The following is a 19631-nucleotide window of genomic DNA, read 5'->3' as shown; positions in this document are numbered from 1 at the left end:
TTGTTGAACCCCATCAGATTTCTTTTGGCCCAATCCTCCAGTTTGTTAAGGTCCTTCTGTATCCTATCCCTACCTTCCAGGGTATCTACCACTCACCCTAGCTTAGTGTCATCTGCAAACTTGCTGAGGGTGCAATCTGCCCCATCCTCCAGATCATCAATGAAGATGTTGAACAAAACCAGCCCCAGGACTGACCCCTGGGGTACTCCACTTGTGACCGGCTGCCAGCTAGACATGGAGCCATTGATCACTACCCGTTGAGTCTGATGATCTAGCCAGCTCTCTATCCATTTTATAGTCCATACATCCAACTCATACTACTTTAACTTGCTGATAAGAATACTGTGGGAGACTATCAAAAGCTTTGCTAAAGTCAAGGTATATTATGTCCACTGCTTTCCCCACATCCACAGAACCTGCCACCTCTTCATAGAAGGCAATCAGGTTGGTCAGGCATGACTTGCACTTAGTGAATCCATGTTGACTGTTCCTGATCACCATCCTCTCTTATTCCTCATACTTATTCTAAAAGCCTTGCATGTATGCATGTAGTCAAATTTAATGATCTTGATACGTAGCTTCAAATCTTCAATTAAAAGATTGCCAACTTGCACTATTTGGGACACTAAGTGAGTAAACTGATGGTGTAAAACAAGTTCAAATGAAATAGGACTTGACAAACTACTACAGCCATTTACAGATTTTAACTAGAGCTGGTTGAAGTTTTTGGATGAATTCTTTATTTGCCAAAAAATGCAGTTTGGGTTGACTGAAGCTGTTTATAAGTTTGACAAACTCATCCAGCAGCTTTGTCCTTCTATGCCCCCAAAAATACAACTGAAAGTGGTATAAATAATAAAATATTCATTGGACCAGAGATAAAGAGATTGACTCTATAGCCCAGTGACTAGGGTATTCATCTGGGATGTGGGAAAGTCTGAATTAATACTTAATGGAGCCCAATGAATATTTAATCTCTTATACAAAGTGGAACAGCTTCAACAGGATAGAAACCCAACCCCAAATACCCTACAGTTCAGTGGTTAGAGCACTCAACTGCAACATGGGAGACTCCAGTTCAAGTCCCTGCTCTGAATCAGGTAGTGCGGACTTGCACTTGGGTCCCATATTGCGAGTTACCTAACCACTGGGCTATAGGATATTCTGCAGCGGGTCTCTCTCAATCTCTCCTGTTGAAGCTGTTCCATTTTGTATAAATAATTAAATATTAAAGACAGAAAAAGAATAAGCATATAGCTTGGTTGTAAAGACATTCAACTGGGTAAGTGGACAATGGGTTCAAGTCCCTGCTCCAACAAATATTTAAAAGGTTCAGGAAGCTATTTGAGTCAAAACAGGGTGATCTAGGGAAATACAGATCAGTAAGTCTTAAATCTGTACCTGGCAAACTGGTTGAAATGATCATTAAAAAAACAGATCAAAACATGTGGAATCTCATGATATGATAGGATCTAACCAGCAGTTTCTGTAACAAAAATTATCTCATTAATCTCTTAAAATTATCTGAATGTGTGCATAAGAAGAAAAGACGGTTACTTACCTTGTAACCGTTGTTCTTCAAGATGTGCTGCTCAGGTCCATTCCATTCTAGGTGTGCGCGCTCCTCCATGCAGTTACGGGAAATTTTTTCCCCTTAGCAATACCCTTAGGGCTAGCTCTGGCACTCCTGGAGCCCCGCACACAAGCCAGAGTATATGAGGCGCTGCTGTCCCTACGCCCCCTCAGTTCCTTCTTGCCGTCTACTCCGACAGCAGGGACAGGGGGTGGGTCATGGAATGGACATGAGCAACACATCTCAAAGAACAACAGTTACAAGGCAAGTAACTGTCTTTTCTTCTTCAAGTACTTGCTCATGTTGATTCTATTCTAGGTGACTTGAAAGCAATACCTTGGAGGTGGGTTCAGAGATCATCAGTGAGCCAATTGCAGCACTCCTTTGCCGAAGTTGCCATCATCTCGTGCCTGTTGGATGATGGTGTAATGGGAGGTGAAAGTGTGCACCGAGGACTAGGTAGCAGTTTTGTACATGTCCTGAATGGGCACCTGTGCCAGAAACGTCAACAACGAAGACTGCGCTCTGGTGGAATGGGCTGTGACCACCCCCAGAAGCAGGACCTTCACCTGCTCATAGCAGAACCTAATACAGGATGTTACCCACAAAGAGATCCACTGTGTTGAAACAGGGGATCCTTTCATCCTATCAACCAGTGCCACAAAGAGTAGTGTGGACTTATGAAATGACTTTGTATGTAAAACACTAGGGCCCTTCGGACATAGAGTATATGCCAACATTGTTCCTCCTCTGAAGCATGGGTCTTCGGAAAGAAAATGTGCAGGAAAATATCCTGATTAAAATGAAATTGGGACACTACCTTGGGCAAGAAGGCCGGGTGAGGCAGCAATTGGACCTTATCCTTATAAAAAAATGTATAAGGGGGCTCTGAGGTAAGTGCCCTAATCTCAGATAGCAATCACCTCAGCTAGAAGGGTAACAGGAAGGCCACCTTCCAGGACAGCAACAACAAAGAACGGGTTGGCAAAGGTACAAACAGGCCCCCGTGAGCCTGGAAAGAACCAGATTCAGGTCCCCAGGAGGTAATGATCCCTAACCTGAGGATAGAGTGTCTCTATGCCCTTCAGGAACCTGATTGCCATATCATGGGAAAACACTGACTTCCCATGAATTGGGGGGTGAAAGGCAGAAATAGCCACCAGATGCACCCTCAGTGAGGCGATAGCTAGGCCTTGCAGCTTAAAGTGTAAAAGGTAGTCCAAAACAGTCTGGATTGACACCTGCTGGGCCAAGACCCCCCTGGATGTCGCCCAGCAGGTAAACCACCTCCACTTGGCTAGGTCCGATGTTCTAGTGGAGGGTTTCCTGCTACCCATTGGAACCTGTTGCACCTGTGAGGAACAGGCTTGTTTCTCTGGGTTTAGCCACTCAACCTACATGCTGTCAGATGCAGAGACTCCAGGTTCAGATGTAGCAACTGTTCCCCGTCCTGAGATAGGAGATTGTGCCAATGTAGAAATTCTAGTGGGGGGGCAATAGACAGGTCCAGCAGTGTTGTGAACCAATGCTGCTGCAGCCAGGCATGATATCAGAATGATATCTGCCTTGTCCCTCTTTATCTTTAACAGGACCTTGTGAATTAGCAGTATGGGTGGAAAGGCATAAATAAGAGTCCCCAACCACGGAAGAAGGAAGGCATCAGACAGCGCCCCTTTGCCCATCCTGTGAATGGAGCAAAACTGCCAGCACTTCCTGTTCAGCTCGGAAGCAAAGAGGTCCACTTGGGGAAACCCTCACCTCTGGAAGAGCGTGTTGACCACCTTTGGGTGAAGTGACCATTTATGGCAGGGTAAGAAGGACCTGCTGAGGCAGTCCACTGTAGCGTTCTTGATGCCAGGAAGATGGGAAGCCACCAGGTGTATATTGTGTTGTATTGCAAAGTCCCATAGACACACTGCCCCCGGGCATAGTGCTGAAGAGTGGGCCCCACCCTGCTTGTTGATGTAATACATCGTGACTGTGTTGTCCATCAAAACCTCGACCACTCTGCCCTTCAGAAAGGGGAGGAACATCCCGCATGCTAGCTGTACCACCCTGAGCTCCCTGATGTTTATGTGTAACCTCCAGTCCTTCTCCGACCAGGCCCCTTGGGTACTGTGGTTGGAGCTGACATGCGCCACCCACCCCAGGTCCAAAGCATCTGATATCAGGGTGACCGAGGGAACCAGTTCCTTGAAGGGCATCTCCCGCATGGGTCTGACCATCAATCTAGGGAGAAAAGGACTTGCAGGGGCACTGTGACCACTCTGTCCAGGGAGTGTCTCCTCAGGGCGTACACCAAGGCCAGCAATGCCTGGAGAGTCTTAGACGCATGTGGTATACCACGAACATGCAGGCTGCCATGTGGTCCAGCAGCTGCAAACAGGTCCGGGCCATTGTCAGGGGATAGGCACAAAGGCTCCTGATCAGACCCGACATGGCTTTGAACTGAGGCTGCGGCAGCAAAGCTCTGGCTTGTGTAGAGTCGAAAATGGGCCCAATGAACTCTATTCTCTGTGGACTTTGGCTCGTTCACCATTAGGCCTAGGCGATGACAGGCGGCCCGCACCAGGCTGAGGCTGATATGGACCTGAGACTGGGACATGCCCCTAATCAGTCAGTTGTCCAGATATGGGTAAATTTGCACACCCTGCCATCTGAGATGTGCGGCTATGACCGCCATCCATTTTGTGAATACCTACACGGTGGAAGATAGGCCAAACACGAGGGCCGTAAATTGGAAATGGGAACAACCCACTACAAATCAGAGAAACTGTCTGTGCCTGGGAAATATTGCAATATGAAAATATGCGTCCTTCAAGTCAAGAGCGGCATACCAGTCTCCAGGGAGGGAATAATGATGGCTAGGGAGACCATGTGGAACTTGAGCCTTTTGAGGTACTTGTTCAACCTGCACAGATCTAGAATGGCCTGAGGCCCCCCTTTGACTTGGGGATGAGGAAGTACTGGGAGTAGAATCCTTTTCCCCTCCTGTCTGGTGGAACTTCCTCCACCACCCCAATTTGAGAAGGCTCTCCACCTCTTTCTCGAGGAGCTGCTCGTGAGAGGGGTTCCTGAAGAGGAATAGGAAAGCAGGGTCGTGGGAGGTGGGGGGAAGAAAACTGCAGGGTGTTGCAATGATCCCAAGGACCCAACGGTCCAAAGTAATGTGAGCCCACTCGGGGAAAAAGGGGGCGAGGCAATTCAGCAACCACAGGGAAGGAAGATCCTGGTTGGAAACTGGTAAGCCATCTCTTTGAGCTCCTATGCTCTTTGAGCTCCTATGCTAATCCCAGATTAGAGGCTACCTTTTTAAGGAGGTCCTGATGCAATTTAAAATCATCCAATGGGATGGACGGGATGGCAGCAGTGGTCTATTCCGGAGATGGGGAAGATACTAGCACAGGGGGTGGTGGCATCTCTTACCGTGGGGCCACTGATGCTGACATCCCCACCAGCGAGTCTGAGTCCCCCTCTGACCCTGAGTCCCGGGCCCCTTCCGGCACTGCTGAGGCTGCCTTAGAGGGCTTGGAGCCCTGAAGGGCGAGTCTGTCCCAGGTGTCCCGGCACAGCCGTCTGGAACAAAGTAGGGCCCTCATTTGACCCCTCCCCCCTGCTCTTCTTTGGTGTGGGGGAGAGGTCCATGGAGGAGAAGAAGGTCGGTGCCGCAATGTTTCCAGTGCTGGTGGGGCACTCTGCACCGATGACATGCTCAGCACCAAGGTGGAAAATGGCGGCTTCGAGGCCGGTCTCACCGCCGCTTCCATGAGAAGGGCTTTCAGGCGGATCTCCCTTTTCTTCTGAGTCCTCGGCCTGAAGCCCTAGCAAATCCTATACTTATCCTTCCTATGCGATTCCCCCAAACACTTTAAACAACTTCCGTGGGGGCTGCTGAGCGGGAAGGGTTTGCCACAAACTGTGCAGTGCTTGAAGCCCAGAGAGCGGGGCATACCTCACTCCCAAGCAGAAGTCCCCAACAGGACTAACTAACTATACAGTACTTAACTAACAAAGAATACTTAATTAACCTAATCTCTAATTATAAGAACAGGGAAACTGAAGTACTTACAATGGCAAGCCAAAGCAAGGTTCCAGCAACTGTCCTGAAAGAAGGGGGTGTAGGGCCGGTGGTGCCTCATATACCACAGCGTGTGTGCGGAGCTCCAGGGGGTGCCACAGCCGGCCCTACGGGTACTGCTAAAGGGAAAAAAATTCCAGTAACCGTGCACAGAGGCACTCACACACACCTAGAATGGAATCGACATGAGCAAACACTTGAAGAAGAACCAATTGACATTTATGCTTCCAAAAGTCCTCTAACAAGAAGCTACTAAGGAAGCTAGACAGTCCTAGGGTGAGAGTCAAAATATTGTCATGGGTCAAAAAAGTGAATGAGACACAAAACAAAGAATAGGATTAAATGGTCAATTTTCATCACAGCAAAACATTAACAGCACCATGCCTCAAGGTTCTATACTAGGTCCCATGTTGTTTAACACATTTATTAATCATCTAGAAAGGGGCACAAGTAATGGAGGTAACAAAGTCTACAGATGACAGTTATTTAAGTTAGTCAGGACTGTAGAGAAAGGTGAGGAACTTCAGCAAGACCTAAACAAGCTAGGTGAATGGACAACTGACAGAATGCACCCCTATATTCATACTCTACATGCTATTGTAATAATCTTTGTATAAAATATGCCTTCTAATGTATCATTTGAAAACTAATAACTTGCTGGTCAATAGTATCATGATAAAATGTGTATATCAACATTATACGTAAAGTTATTAATATAAGATGAAGTTACAACTGAAGTCTTTTTACCAGACAAGTCAGGAGAGTGGGTAAACCTGTTTCTCAAAGACAAAAAGGACAGCTGCTGCGCCATCCAGGTGTCAACAAAGCTGATGGGCAAGCACCTGTCAAGTTGCCATCCTTTGGCAAGGCAGCTGAGTAGGTACAGATCAATCTACACTTTAGAAAACAGCAGGGAACCTCTTTCATCACCAGACTCATTTCTGTCCTCACAGTGGGAATGTAACTAAGGGTAACTCCTCAAGAAAATACATTTCAAACTGAACCATAAAAGTGAGGGACAATAACACCTCCAGTTATCTCTCCATATCCATCTCTCTCTCTTTCACCTAAGATGACAAAAGCAGAAGCCATTGGACTTTGTGAGCAGATCCTGGCATGAGAATTTGGTCAGTAATGTTACTGGAAACATGTGGTAAGGGATTTTACCTTGACCAAGTCTAGTTTGTTAAGTTTTAGTACTAGAAAGCGTTTTATCTTTATTTCTCTTGTAACCATTTCTGACTTTAATGTCTTTTACTTGTCTTCACTTAAAACCTAGCTTTTTGTAGTTAAATAAATTTGTTTTATTCTTTAATCAAAACTAATCCAGTGTTGTGGTTAAACTGGACTGTGGAATAACTCCATTTAAAGTAGCAGGACTGTTGGATATTGATCCCCTTAGAGGCACAATGGACCTAAAATATCTGAGATATCCAGGAGATGGATGGACAGTGCAGAGCTCATGTTGTGGGGGAAAATTTGGGACTGGAAGTATGTTGAAGTCACCCTGCAAATAATAACCAAGGCTACTGGAACTAGAGCGTGACTGAAGCATGCTGGCATGCTGCAGCTATACACAAATACTCAGGGTGTGATCTGCATGCTGTTTATGAGAGGCAACGTTGGGAGCTACAGAAGCAAAGCACTGCCCTGCATCCCAATTTGAAGGGCAAGGATGTCACAGCTCCTCACTGGTCTGGCTTGCACCCTGGTATGTCACAGCAACATGATGGCAAATGAAATTCAGTGTCAATAATGCAAAGTAATGCACACTGGAGGGATAAATTTATACTACTGATACTTTACAGGTTTCTAAATTAACTAATTTAACTCAAGAAAGGGACCTGGACATCACTGTAGGTAGCTCAATGAAGACCTCTGCTCAATGGGCAGCTGTGTTCAAAAAAGCAAACAACAAGTTAGGATGCATAAGGAATGGAATAAACAACATGGAAATTATAGTGCCATTATATAAATTAATAGTATGGCCTCACCTAGAATAGTGTGTGCAGTACTGGTTAGTGTATCTCAAAATGGAAAATGCTCAACTTGAAATTCACAGAAGAACAACAAGAGAATGATCAAAGCCATAGAAAAACCTCAATATGAAGAGACTGAAAAGACTAGGATTGTTACCTCAGAAAGGAGACAAATAAGAGGGCACATGATACAAATATATAAAACAATGAATGGGATAGAATGAAAATGTCTGTTCTCTTGGTTTCATAACACAAGAATAAGGGGTCATTCAATACATTAAAAAGACAGGAAATTCAAAACAAATAAAAGGAATCACTTTTCCACACAGTGTGTGATTAATCTGTGGAACTTATTGCCACAGGGAGTTATCTGAAACCAAAAACTGAACAAGACTTAAAAAATGAATGAATAACCAAATAGATAAAAATACGCAGTTATCATAATTAGTGATAACAAGAATGCTGAAACCTTATGCTTCAGGGTTAAACCAATTTAACTATTAGAGATCAGGTAAGACCTAATGTGGAAGAATTATCCTAAAGCAGCCTACCATGGGGTTCTTGCCATTCCTTCTGAAGCATCTGGTACTGGTCACTGTCAGAGACAATATTCTAAACTAGATGGGTCTTAGGACTGACCCAATGTGACAATTCCTATGCTTAAAAAAATATTAAAGTTAATACCCATAAGAAATTTCCTTTAAATATATATTGGACAGAAATACAAATCTTCATGTATCTTATAAGGCAACTGAATTGATTGGCTTTCAAGAGGTTAATACTGAATCACAGTGGAGTTTTTTAAATCCCTGTCCATCACAAGTAATGATCTAATTTTCCCCTCCATGTCAGCAAGTAGTAAACTGTAAAGAACCAGCACTTACCTTAAAATAGAACTTTTTGGCTAATGTGTGCACAAGGATTAGTTTAGCTGCAGCTGCAGTTCCATACAGGAAGACAGAGACATAGAAGTGGTTATACCAAGAAAGAGACCGTCCGACGAGAGAGATAAATACTGCCACAATAAGGACAGTCACTAATGTAGAAAACCAACTTAACAGCGTGAAGCCAAATGCAATGGAGAGCTTCTTCAAACAGTTAATAGCTAAGGAAGAGAGGAAAAAATGAGTAAATCTTAATTCAATGGGCCATTTTATTATTTACATCCTGCAGTTGGGGTGCTATATTACAACAAAATTACAACAAAGATCACATCGGTCATTAAGGCAATTAAATATGATGCAGTGTAGGTTTAGGGGTCTGCTGCTGAAGATTCCTTTGCAGCATCAGGGCCTAAGTCATCCAACCCACATCCTTGTCATGACAAGATTTTTTTATTGAACTAGTGATTTGTTCAGGCACTTCCCTAGAGAGATTATCCTGCAGCTTAGAATAGCTCAGAAAAGATTTTGTTTATTTTTTAAGTTTTTTAAGTTCCAGTTTATGTTTTCCCCAGAGACAGAAGGTAGTTTCCTTGGGTTTTGTTTTAACAAGTTTTGATAAAAGTATTTCTTTGTTAAGTTGTATTATTATATAATTATTAGTTCTATGCTCTTGCTCCCTTCCCCAATAACTAAAAGAGGCTTAACTGCAGGGCATTTAGTCTACATGGACAAGGTCCTTTAGGTAAGCATCAATACCTTTTTCCTTTTAAAGACTAATTATTTTCTGCTATATATTAATGAACTTGTACGTAAAAAGATACCTTTTTAAAAAAAGAGCCCTACGCATGTTATTAAATCTAACATAATTTAAACTGGACATTGAGTAATTTTGAAATAATTTCAGATGGCTGTTTTTAACTTTTAAAAAATGTCAATGAAATTTTCATGAAAACTTGGATTACAATGCGTTCTTGATTTTGGGCCTATGATATCCCTTTATCACTGTAGTCATTCCATGCTTGAATGAGTTAATACAATGAGTTCCAAAACAATTGACACATGCCACTGAGTACACAATATCCATTTTAAAAGTTCATCTATATATGTAATTACATAATCTGCTGATAATTTCCTATCATATTAGCTCCTGTTTATTTAGAAACTTACCAAGCTCCTCCTCTTCAGAAAAATCACATTGTTCTTAACTGGACTTACCCCTGTGTCTGGGCTGTAATATTTTTTTGCCTAGATAAAGGACAGTAACTGCAGTTATTATATAGTTCATGATGGTGCCAACACGAGCAGGGTAGGCCAGGACAAACAGACCAAACACATCAAAGAAGACCACATTTCCATGCCGATACTCAAAAGATTTGGCCAACTTATCTGATGTTGCTAAGTATTTTAGCATTCCTAAAATATTGTCACCTGTTTAAAAAAAAGAGACAATATACATGACATGAAGGTAGGAAAGACAAGCGCATAGTTCTATAATACAGATGTTATAAAAAAGAAAAATATTACATCTTAAAATTATACTTCTACATCACATTAGAAATGTGTTTAAGATCTTTTAGCTGTCATTTCATATTTGACTAAACACAATGCAAAGTATTCTTCTAAACCTACATAGTGGCCCTTGATATAAAAATCCTTGGGAATATCAAGCTCTAAGCAGCAAAATGCTCTTGCTGTAACAAATTATCAAAATGAGAAGAATTTATTCATTACTTTTATACATTTTCTTTTCTTAAGAGTAAATTTAGTGCTTGTAAAAAAGGTAAAATATTGACAGATCTGGAAAGTGATCTCCTTTTTATCTACAGAAATAATAAAATATGGGCAGTGGCAGCAGAAAAAGCTTGCTTAGGCTGTCCTGCTATTTTGCTTCAGCCCTGGTTCAGGAAGGACCACTTCCAGACGTGGATCAGTCTCCATGCCATCCATTTAACTCTCTGTCTCCTTGTGAAGAATGTTAAACAAGGATGCAAGATACTGTGGCTATTTGATCATAAGAAAATGGCCAGAGATAGATCTATGAGCAGCCATCAGATTGCGATGAATTTGATCACCACTGGCCTGGCCAGATTTCAATCTTAAAGAGGCTCCATAGCTCATTACAAATCACAAGCCATTGAATCCTGAGAAGGTTTATTTCTTTTAGAGTTTACCAATATCATGTGTGTGTAATTCCTTCTCTTTAGATTATGCACCACTAATAGTTAAGAAATTTCCAATGCATAGGGGCTATGATAAGGGTTAGAGAAAAAAGGAAGCAATTTCCATTTTGCCATATTCTTTGTCAAATTTTTGATGGATGTCTGAATACTCACCTGCTCTCTGAATTGAATCTGTTAGAATTCTGTCTGGTGTGTCGTATTTTGTATGATAAATGTAGCCATTTTCAATAAAAGCCAAGTCTATTCCTATGAAGATAGAAAAGAACTATGATTAAAGTTACCTAAGCCTAAGCAAACACTTGAAAGCTTTCAGAACATTTTACAAAACAAAAAATAGTTTTTCTACCAATGTGAGCCAGCAATCACTTTTGACTACGACTTGTAGTAAGATTGCTTAAAAACCAATTATATAACAAAAACAAGAGTCCTATATAGCACCTTAAAGACTAACAAATTTCTGTGGGCATAAGCTTTCGTGGACTGCAATCCACTTCGTCAGATGCAGTGGGTTGAAGCCCACGAAAACTTATGCCCACAGAAATTTGTTAGTCTTTAAGGTGCTATAGGACTCTCGTTGTTTTTGCTGTATACAGACTAACACGGCTACCCCTCTGGAATTTTATAACAGAACATGGACAGACTTAATTAAAGGTATTAGAAAATATTTGGTCCTTCTGTATTTTACTGGCATGCCTGTTGTTTGTACATACAACTTCCCCCTACTGTAGAAAGTCATCTTATGCCAATAATTACTGATCACCTGATTCTCTAATGAAGCTTATCCTCTACTCTCCAAAGACAGCATAAGCACCATCACCTTCCATCGTTTATCTGGTGACTGGTTGTCTGCCTGAAGCAATGAAGTATCACCCCTTACCAGCCAACAGCCCAAGTCCCAGATTTTGTGCTTTTCCCAGCATCACCACTAAAAATTCAGTGCGATTCTACACAGAAAAGCTACAGGATTAACACCTTCTAGCGGTTGCATGATTACCATCGCTCAACAACTCTGCATGTGGTCAGTTTACAAGTAAAAGAAGTTTTTTGTAATTGCCAGTCCTGCATAAGCCTGCCTAGGCTTCAAGAATCAAGTGAGTTCTTTCCTCCCCATGAATCACCACTAGTAAAGGTTCTGCAAGCCAAATGATGCCTTCTGTGTACCCTTGTGCAACTCTTAGTGGGTATGCTCACCAGTAGTGCCTGCATGCTCCTAGCACTGTCAGTGATTTTGTACAGGTTTAGCTGATCAAAACAAACAAGTCTGTTGGTGCACAAGGAGGAACAGAATCTATTTCTCAAAACACAGCTATTTCTGCTCTGCACGGCTAACAGAAGAAAGACAATAAAAGCTCATTTGCCACCTTACAGAGCAGATATGTTTCCAAACACACATGGACCCAGATTAGCTGCATCAGAAAGTACTATGCTTACACAATCAATTTTGAGATTAAAAGTGTGCTTTAGAACAGTTCAGAGCATGCAGTACAATACTTTCCTTTAGCCATGTCCTTAAGTGTCACTTTGGAAAGACCACTTTTCTGAAGAACAAAATACACCTCAATGTTCATTCAAAGCTAGACCTGTTAAAATACTTTAAATTCGCCTCTATTTTCCTTTAGCATTTATGCCAATTCAGATGTCATTTTGTGCTCCATATCTTCTCCAATTAAATCACCCACTATTTAAGTACTTATGAAAAAGGGATCAGTGTGAATTGTAAACTAAGGATTCAAAAGTCCCCATTCCTAAGCGTGACTACTGCAGTGAAAGTAGTAAAACTGCAGCCATTACATTTACCAATCTAAAAGTGATGCCTCTTTTTCCCCCTATTGCTTATATACATAATTTTTCTTTTAACTTTTGGTTGTAAGTGGGTTTTCTCTCCCACTTGAGTTTAAATGTTTTAACTGAATAACAGACTTGGTGGAATAACTCTAACAATTGGAGCACTGTCATGGATGGGTATAAAATGTTCAGGAAGGACAGGCAGGGGCGAAAGGGTGGAGGAGTTGCACTGTATGTAAGAGAGCACTATGACTGCTCTGAGCTCCAGTATGAAACTGGAGATAAGTCAGTTGAGTGTCTCTGGGTTAAGCTTAGAAGCAAGAACAATAAGCGTGATGTCGTGGTGGGTGTCTGTTACAGACCACCAGACCAGGAGGATGAGGTAGATGAGGCTCTCTTTACTCAACTAGGGAAAGTTTCCAGTTCACAGGACCGGATTCTCATGGGAGACTTCAAATCACCCTGACATCTGCTGGAAGAGCAATACAGCAGAGCACAAACAATCCAGGAAGTTTTTGGAGAGTGTCACAGACAATTTCCTGGTGCAAACGCTGGAGCAACCAACTAGGGGCCGTGCTTCTCTTGACCTGCTGCTCACAAACAGGGAAGATTTGGTAGGGGAAGTAGAAGTGGGTGGCAACCTAGGCAGCAGTGACCATGAGATGGTCGAGTTCAGGATCCTGACAAAAGGAAGAAAGGAGAACAGCAGGATATGGACCATGGACTTCAGTAAAGCGGACTTTGACTCCCTCAGGGAGCTGATGGGCAGGATTCCCTGGGAGGCTAATATGAGGGGGAAAGGAACCCAAGAGAGCTGGCTGTATTTTAAAGAGACCGTATTGAGGGCACAGGAGCAAACCACCCCAATGTGCAGAAAGAATAGCAAATATGGTAGGCGTCCAGCTTGGCTTAACAAAGATGTCCTTGGCGAACTTAAACTCAAAAAAGAAGCTTATAAGAAGTGAAAGCTTGGTCAGATAACTAGGGAGGATTATAAAAACACTGCTCAAACATGCAGGAATGAAATAAGGAAGGCCAAAGCACAATTGGAGTTGCAGCTGGCAAGGGACGTGAAGGGGAACAAGAAGGGTTTCTACAGGCATGTTGCCAACAAGAGGAAGATTAGGGAAAGTGTGGGCCCCTAACAGAATGAGGGAGGCAACCTAGTGATGGAGGATGTGAAGAAAGCAGAGGTACTCAATGCCTTTTTTGCCTCTGTCTTCACAGACAAGATCAGCTCCCAGACTGCTGTACTGGGTGGCACAGAATGGGAAGGAGGCAAACATCCCGCAGTGCTGAAGAAACAGGTCCAAGACTATTTAGAAGGATTAGACATACACAAGTCCATGGGGCCGGATGCAATGCACCCGAGGGTGCTGAGGGAGTTGGCTGAGGTGATTTCAGAGCCATTGGCTATTATCTTTGAAAGCTCGTGGCAACAGGGGGAGGTCCCTGAGGACTGGAAAAAAGCAAATATAGTGCCCATCTTCAAAAAAGAGAGGAAAGAGGATCCGGGGAACTACAGATCGGTCAGCCTCACTTCAATCCCTGGAAAAATCATGGAGCAGGTCCTTAAGGAATCCATTTTAAGGCATTTGGAAGAGAGGAAGGTGATCAGGAACAGGCAACACGGATTCACCAAGGGAAAGTCATGCCTGACCAACCAGATTGCTTTCTATGATGAGGTGACTGGCTCTGTGGATGTAGGGAAGGCAGTGGATGTGATATACCTTGACTTTAGCAAAGCTTTTGATACTGTCTCTCACAGTATTCTTATCAGGAAGTTAAAGAAGTATGGGTTGGATGAATGGACTATAAAATGTATAGAGAACTGGCTAGAGCATAGGGTTCAACGAGTAGTGATCAATGGCTCCATGTCTAGCTGGCAACCGATCACAAGCGGAGTTCCCCAGGGGTCGGTCCCGGTTTTGTTCAACATCTTTATTAATGATCTGGAGGATGGGGTAGATTGCACCCTCAGCAAGTTTGCGGATAACACTAAGCTGGGGGGAGTGGTAGATACCCTGGAAGGTAGGAATAGGATACAGAGTGACCTAAACAAACTGGAGGATTGGGCCAAAAGAAATCTAATGAGGTTCAACAAGGACAAGTACAGAGTCCTCCACTTGGGAAGGAAGAATCCCGTGCACAGCTATAGACTGGGGACCGACGAGCTGGGCAGCAGCTCTGCAGAAAAAGACCTGGGGGTAACAGTGGATAAAAAGCTGGATATGAGTCAGCAGTGTGCCCTGGTTGTCAAGAAGGCTAATAGCATATTGGGCTGCATTAGGAGGGGCATTGCCAGCAGGTCACGGGAAGTGATTATTCCCCTCTATTCGGCATTGGTAAGGCCGCATTTAGAGTATTGTGTCTTGTTTTGGGCCCCCCACTACAAAAAGGATGTGGACAAGTTGGAGAGAGTACAGCGGAGGGCAACAAAAATGATTAGGGGGCTGGAGCACAGGACTTATGAGGAGAGGCTGAGGGAACTGGGCTTGTTTAGTCTGCAAAAGAGAAGAATGAGTGGGGATTTGATAGCGGCCTTTAACTACCTGAAAGGGGGTTCCACAGAGGATGGGGCTAGGCTGTTCTCAGTGGTGGCAGATGACAGAACAAGGAGCAACGGTCTCAAGTTGCAGGGCGGGAGGTCTAGGTTGGACATTAGAAAAAAGTTTTTCACTAGGAGGGTGGTGAAGCACTGGAATGGGCTACCTAGAGAGGTGGTGGAATCTCCATCTTTAGAGGTTTTTAAGCTGAGGCTTGACAAAGCCCTGGCTGGGATGATATAGCTGAAGTTAGTCCTGCTTTGAGCAGGGGGTTGGACTAGATGACCTCCTGAGGTCCCTTCCAACTCTAATATTCTATGATTCTATGAACTGTGCACTATTATATATTTGATTTCCAAGAGATCTTCCTGATTTTTAATTAAATAGTTTTTCTCATGTGGTTGCCCCATGTAATAGGATATCTTTCTCTAGGGGGTACCCATTGGTTTTATTCACACTGGCTGCAAAAACTGCCATTGCCAACTCATATTCCAGAAATGAGCATGTTTCTGTAACCCATATACCTGGACTGCAAGATGACAATGGTAGCAGTTTTACATAACCTATAATGTGAGATGGTATTAATCTCAGCTATAACGTGATACTGTGGTAAATTTTTTCATAGAGGAAAGCATTTAATACTTTCCAACATGCTGTACCATGACAATGAGGTACCTTTTCAGTTTAATTAAGATCAACAGTAGTTTGCAATATTAATCCACAATTTAACACAATTGTCAGTGTGCCATAGCATTTGGCACTAATGTGCTAGAAGTCAGGGGACTGATAGAGGATGAATTCACTGAAGCAGAGAACACTCAGGACCCTGAGTATATGCACCTAATCTGTGTGGGGCACTAAAAACTATGAGGGTTATTTTCCCAGAGTAGAAACACATGAAGTTCCTCCTAAGCTTAAGCAGACACCAACTCAAGTTTCAGTTTGGAGTTCATGACCTAGAGCCCAAACCCTAAAATCGTTACATGAATGAGCATTTGCAGGATTGGCCCCTTGTTATAAATCTACATAAGGGTTAAATTATGCCTTTTTTGACAGACCTTCTGATAACATACCTGGAATATTCCCAAAGTCCCGGTAGATACGGAAGTCTGTATCTGCAGGGATTATTCCACTCTGAAACACTTCCTGTGCCACCACAGAGGCAAAGGGATGCTTGGCTGCAAAGACATATGCTTGTACCAACCAAGGATTTTCAGGTCCTGCCAATAGAGAGCAGATGATTTACAAAAACCAGAATAAAGATCAAAATTAATGGAGTGAAGACTGTTAAGAAGAGGCATCACTGGACTTCAGTATCTGATCCATGGAAAACATCTCAATTAATAATATCCTGTACAAAGATTCTGCACACACAAAAAACTTCTAGAGTTGAGTGGTGTATGGTCGGAAGGGAAGATTTAAGACACTTCTGAAGGCCAAAACTGTAATTGGATTCAAAATAGAACTGGATAAGTTCATGGAGGATATGTCCATCAGAAGACAGGGTACTGACCCAATATAGCCATTCTTACATTTTTAAGAAAGAGATTTTATTACCCTTTCCATTTAGTTGAAGCTCTTGTTGCTACCTCCAGGGAGTGCAGAGGAGAATCAAAATGTGGGTTCTAAGGCGGTAGGGTCTGGGAGCACCACAGAATCTATTGGTCAAGTATAGGCTGTACCTTACACTGTTCTTTACAGATCCTTCCAACTGACTCGGAGCACTGATAGGCTCTAGAAAGAGACCCTTTTCTTTGTAGGAACACAGGCAGGTCTACCTGATATGAAGGAGTAGATTCTGAACCCATCTACCCTAAAACAAGTAGAACTAGGCACATTAAATCACATCTAGACAGTCTCCCATTTAATTATCAGTGTTCACCAATAAAATCAGACCTTAATGAAAAACTGTTTAGTCAGGGGAAAAAGATTTGTTTCCTGTGTTTCTAGTTTTCCCTTAAGTCAGTTTCATGCTGCACCTTAGTATCTCAAACATGTTACTGTGTGACAGCACAAGATCAAGAGTAAGGACAGTACGCCAGATTGGAAGCGGAGGGGAAGAGAGGAAACTGAAGTTTTATCAGGATCATATCTATATCATGTTAAGTTTGAGAACCTGACCTCTGTGATTAAAAAAACCTGATTTGTAGGGCTTTTCATGTCAGGCCTTTCGCTCCAACCAGCCCACTCTTTAGTGCGTTAATTTACAATTCTCTAGTCACATGTAGGTAGACTTTGCTTTACCATTCTAATCTAAGGATCCTAAATATTATATTCCAGTTGACTAATAAATGACATCTTGTTTTGAAAAGGCTGTTCCATATTGCTACTAATATTTGCTAATTGCAGACCTCCCAAGAGAGCAAGTCTCCAATAGGGGTTTGAGCTCTTTTGGACCTGCTAAAGGAACCACGGTGAGAAAAAGTAGTGCTGAAGCCAGGGACCCAGTCGTGGAGTACCTGAGTGGCAGGTTGTCCCTTGTAAAAAGGGGAGGCCTAGGACAAAGATGACTACTCTCCCAGAGAGATCATATAAAGGATGGTCAGAGACAGAGTGCTTTGTGGATCTCTAGATAACACATGGTTATCAACTTTATTGTAAATATTTTTCTTATTGCATAATTTCCTAAGGAAATCTTACATGCCATTATGACCCTCTTATTTTTAAACCAAAATGTTTCCCATGACTGGCAACCAGTCTTAATCACATCTGTACCAGTGATTAGATACAATAGTTATAGGTTCAACATAAAACAGTAAGGTAGATCTTGTTTGGTTTACTGCACTCTCAACACTCACTCCCATTTTACCATGCAACAAACACTAATCTCAGTGTTTAAAAATACATTAAAACCACCTTTGTTGTGAGAGATTAAAGTCAATCTCAAACTGTTTGAAAACTGTGAAGATTTAATTTAAGATTGCTACTGTAATTCAGTAAATCCCTTAAGACATCATCATACAAAATATTAAAGTAGTACACAAGTCTTCACCTGTGTCATTACTACTAACATGGATTTTTAAAACTGCAAGAATTGCATGTTTGATTTTTTTTTTTTTTACTATTGAAGCCATTTTTACTTTTTATACTTCAATTTGTACACTGAAAATAAACTAGCATGGTGTCTTGTGTTTTAGCCCAGCACCTAGCACTAAGCACAGTCTAGGAAGGAAGACCAGCAAAAGTTGCTTTAAGCCATCTTTACACCCCACCCCAATCTTGATTCCAGTTCTGCACCATGCAGATTCCAACATGGATTTGTGCTACTTCAGGTGCTGACTCCATGTGCGAGGAGCTACTATCATCGCTGTATATCACCTGCAGTTTCCCATAGGGAAATGACAGGTTAATGGATTCTTCACACCATCAGAACAGCACAGAGCAGACAGCAGTATTGGAAATTTATCACTGTGGTCCCTATCACAACTTTAAAAATATCTCATTTGATTACAATCAGTTTCACTTTCTGGCTCTTGTGCAATAGCACAGTGATGCAGTGTATGAGCTGCAAATTCTTCTGGAGATATTTTAATCCAAGATGAAAGGATGGTTTGATTAAAGTTTTACAAAACCTTCCTCCTGCCCCCAAACCAAAATCCTTCCTAAAACTACAGTCTCTTTTTAAATAACTCTTTAGAACATAACATTCATCAATAAACATTTATGTAGCTGTAGCACCTAGAAGCCTCAATGAATTTGGGCTCCATGGTGCAGTCACTGTACAAAAATGACAGTTCCCACCCCAATGAGCCTACAAGATTTAAAAAAAAAAAGACATCACAGGCAGATAAAACAAATAAGCAGGCTAAGATGGGAAAAAGACAATAGTAGATATATATAGGATGTGCACACAATTCTTAGCCATTTAGTAGTAGTGACCACAGCTCACCACCTTCATTATCAGATTGTAGTTTACTGTCTGCATTACATTAGAGGCAAATTTTGAGGAAGATAAGATGGCAAGCTTTATGGATTTTGACTCTAAGCTTCACACACACACACACACACACACACACACACACACACACAGGGAAGCAGAGAAAGCGTGAAAATGCTCAGAGTCAGGTGATCGAGGCTGGCATTGTGGGTGGTGCCAAGAGATGACACTGTGATAACAGCCTGGCTAAGTAGGTTGGGGGAAAGACTTTAAAAGTAAGAACAATACATTTTTGCTTGATGCATTGGAAGAGGAGATGCCAATGGAGGGACTTCAGAGGGGACTGACAGAACCAGGAAGGATATTTTAGCAGCCATATTCTGAATATACTTGAATGGAGAAAGCTGCAGGCTTCATTGCCAGAAAGGGGGTGTTAACAGTATTCACAGCATCAGATGATCAAGGTGTGAACCAGAGTTTTAGCACTGTGAGCAACGAGGAAATGTGAGATCTTGGAAGCAACAAGGTTTAGACAAGTGTGGGTCAAAGGAGAGGGCTGAGGCAAAGAAGCTACCAAGATTAAAGGCTTCAGAGACAGAGAAAGATGGTTGTGTTGCTCACTGTAATAAAGAAATAAGGGAGACAGAAGAGCTTAGAAGTTTAAGAATTCACTGAAAGAGACATGCTTTTTCTACTCTTCCCCTCAGTCAGCTGTCTAAAGCAGTTGCA

The 19631-nt window shown here is 42.4% G+C and overlaps 1 protein-coding gene across 1 annotated transcript in view; it reads right to left on the bottom strand.

Moving 5' to 3' along the window:
• Nucleotides 1–19631, bottom strand: part of ERMP1 (endoplasmic reticulum metallopeptidase 1) — a 71495-nt gene that overhangs the window by 29703 nt on the left and 22161 nt on the right. Inside the window, exons 5-8 of the mRNA XM_067543038.1 lie at nucleotides 16099–16245; nucleotides 10848–10940; nucleotides 9730–9942; nucleotides 8515–8735 (exon numbers count right to left, since the gene is read on the bottom strand). Coding sequence (XP_067399139.1) covers nucleotides 8515–8735; nucleotides 9730–9942; nucleotides 10848–10940; nucleotides 16099–16245 — 674 coding nt within the window. The remainder of the gene's footprint in view (nucleotides 1–8514; nucleotides 8736–9729; nucleotides 9943–10847; nucleotides 10941–16098; nucleotides 16246–19631) is intronic.

This window comes from Emydura macquarii, unplaced genomic scaffold, assembly GCF_026122565.2.
Source record: "Emydura macquarii macquarii isolate MOO-44397 ecotype Brisbane River unplaced genomic scaffold, CSIRO-AGI_Emac_v2 contig_767, whole genome shotgun sequence".
NCBI lineage: Eukaryota > Metazoa > Chordata > Testudines > Chelidae > Emydura > Emydura macquarii.
This window is presented reverse-complemented; position numbering and strand designations above follow the sequence as displayed.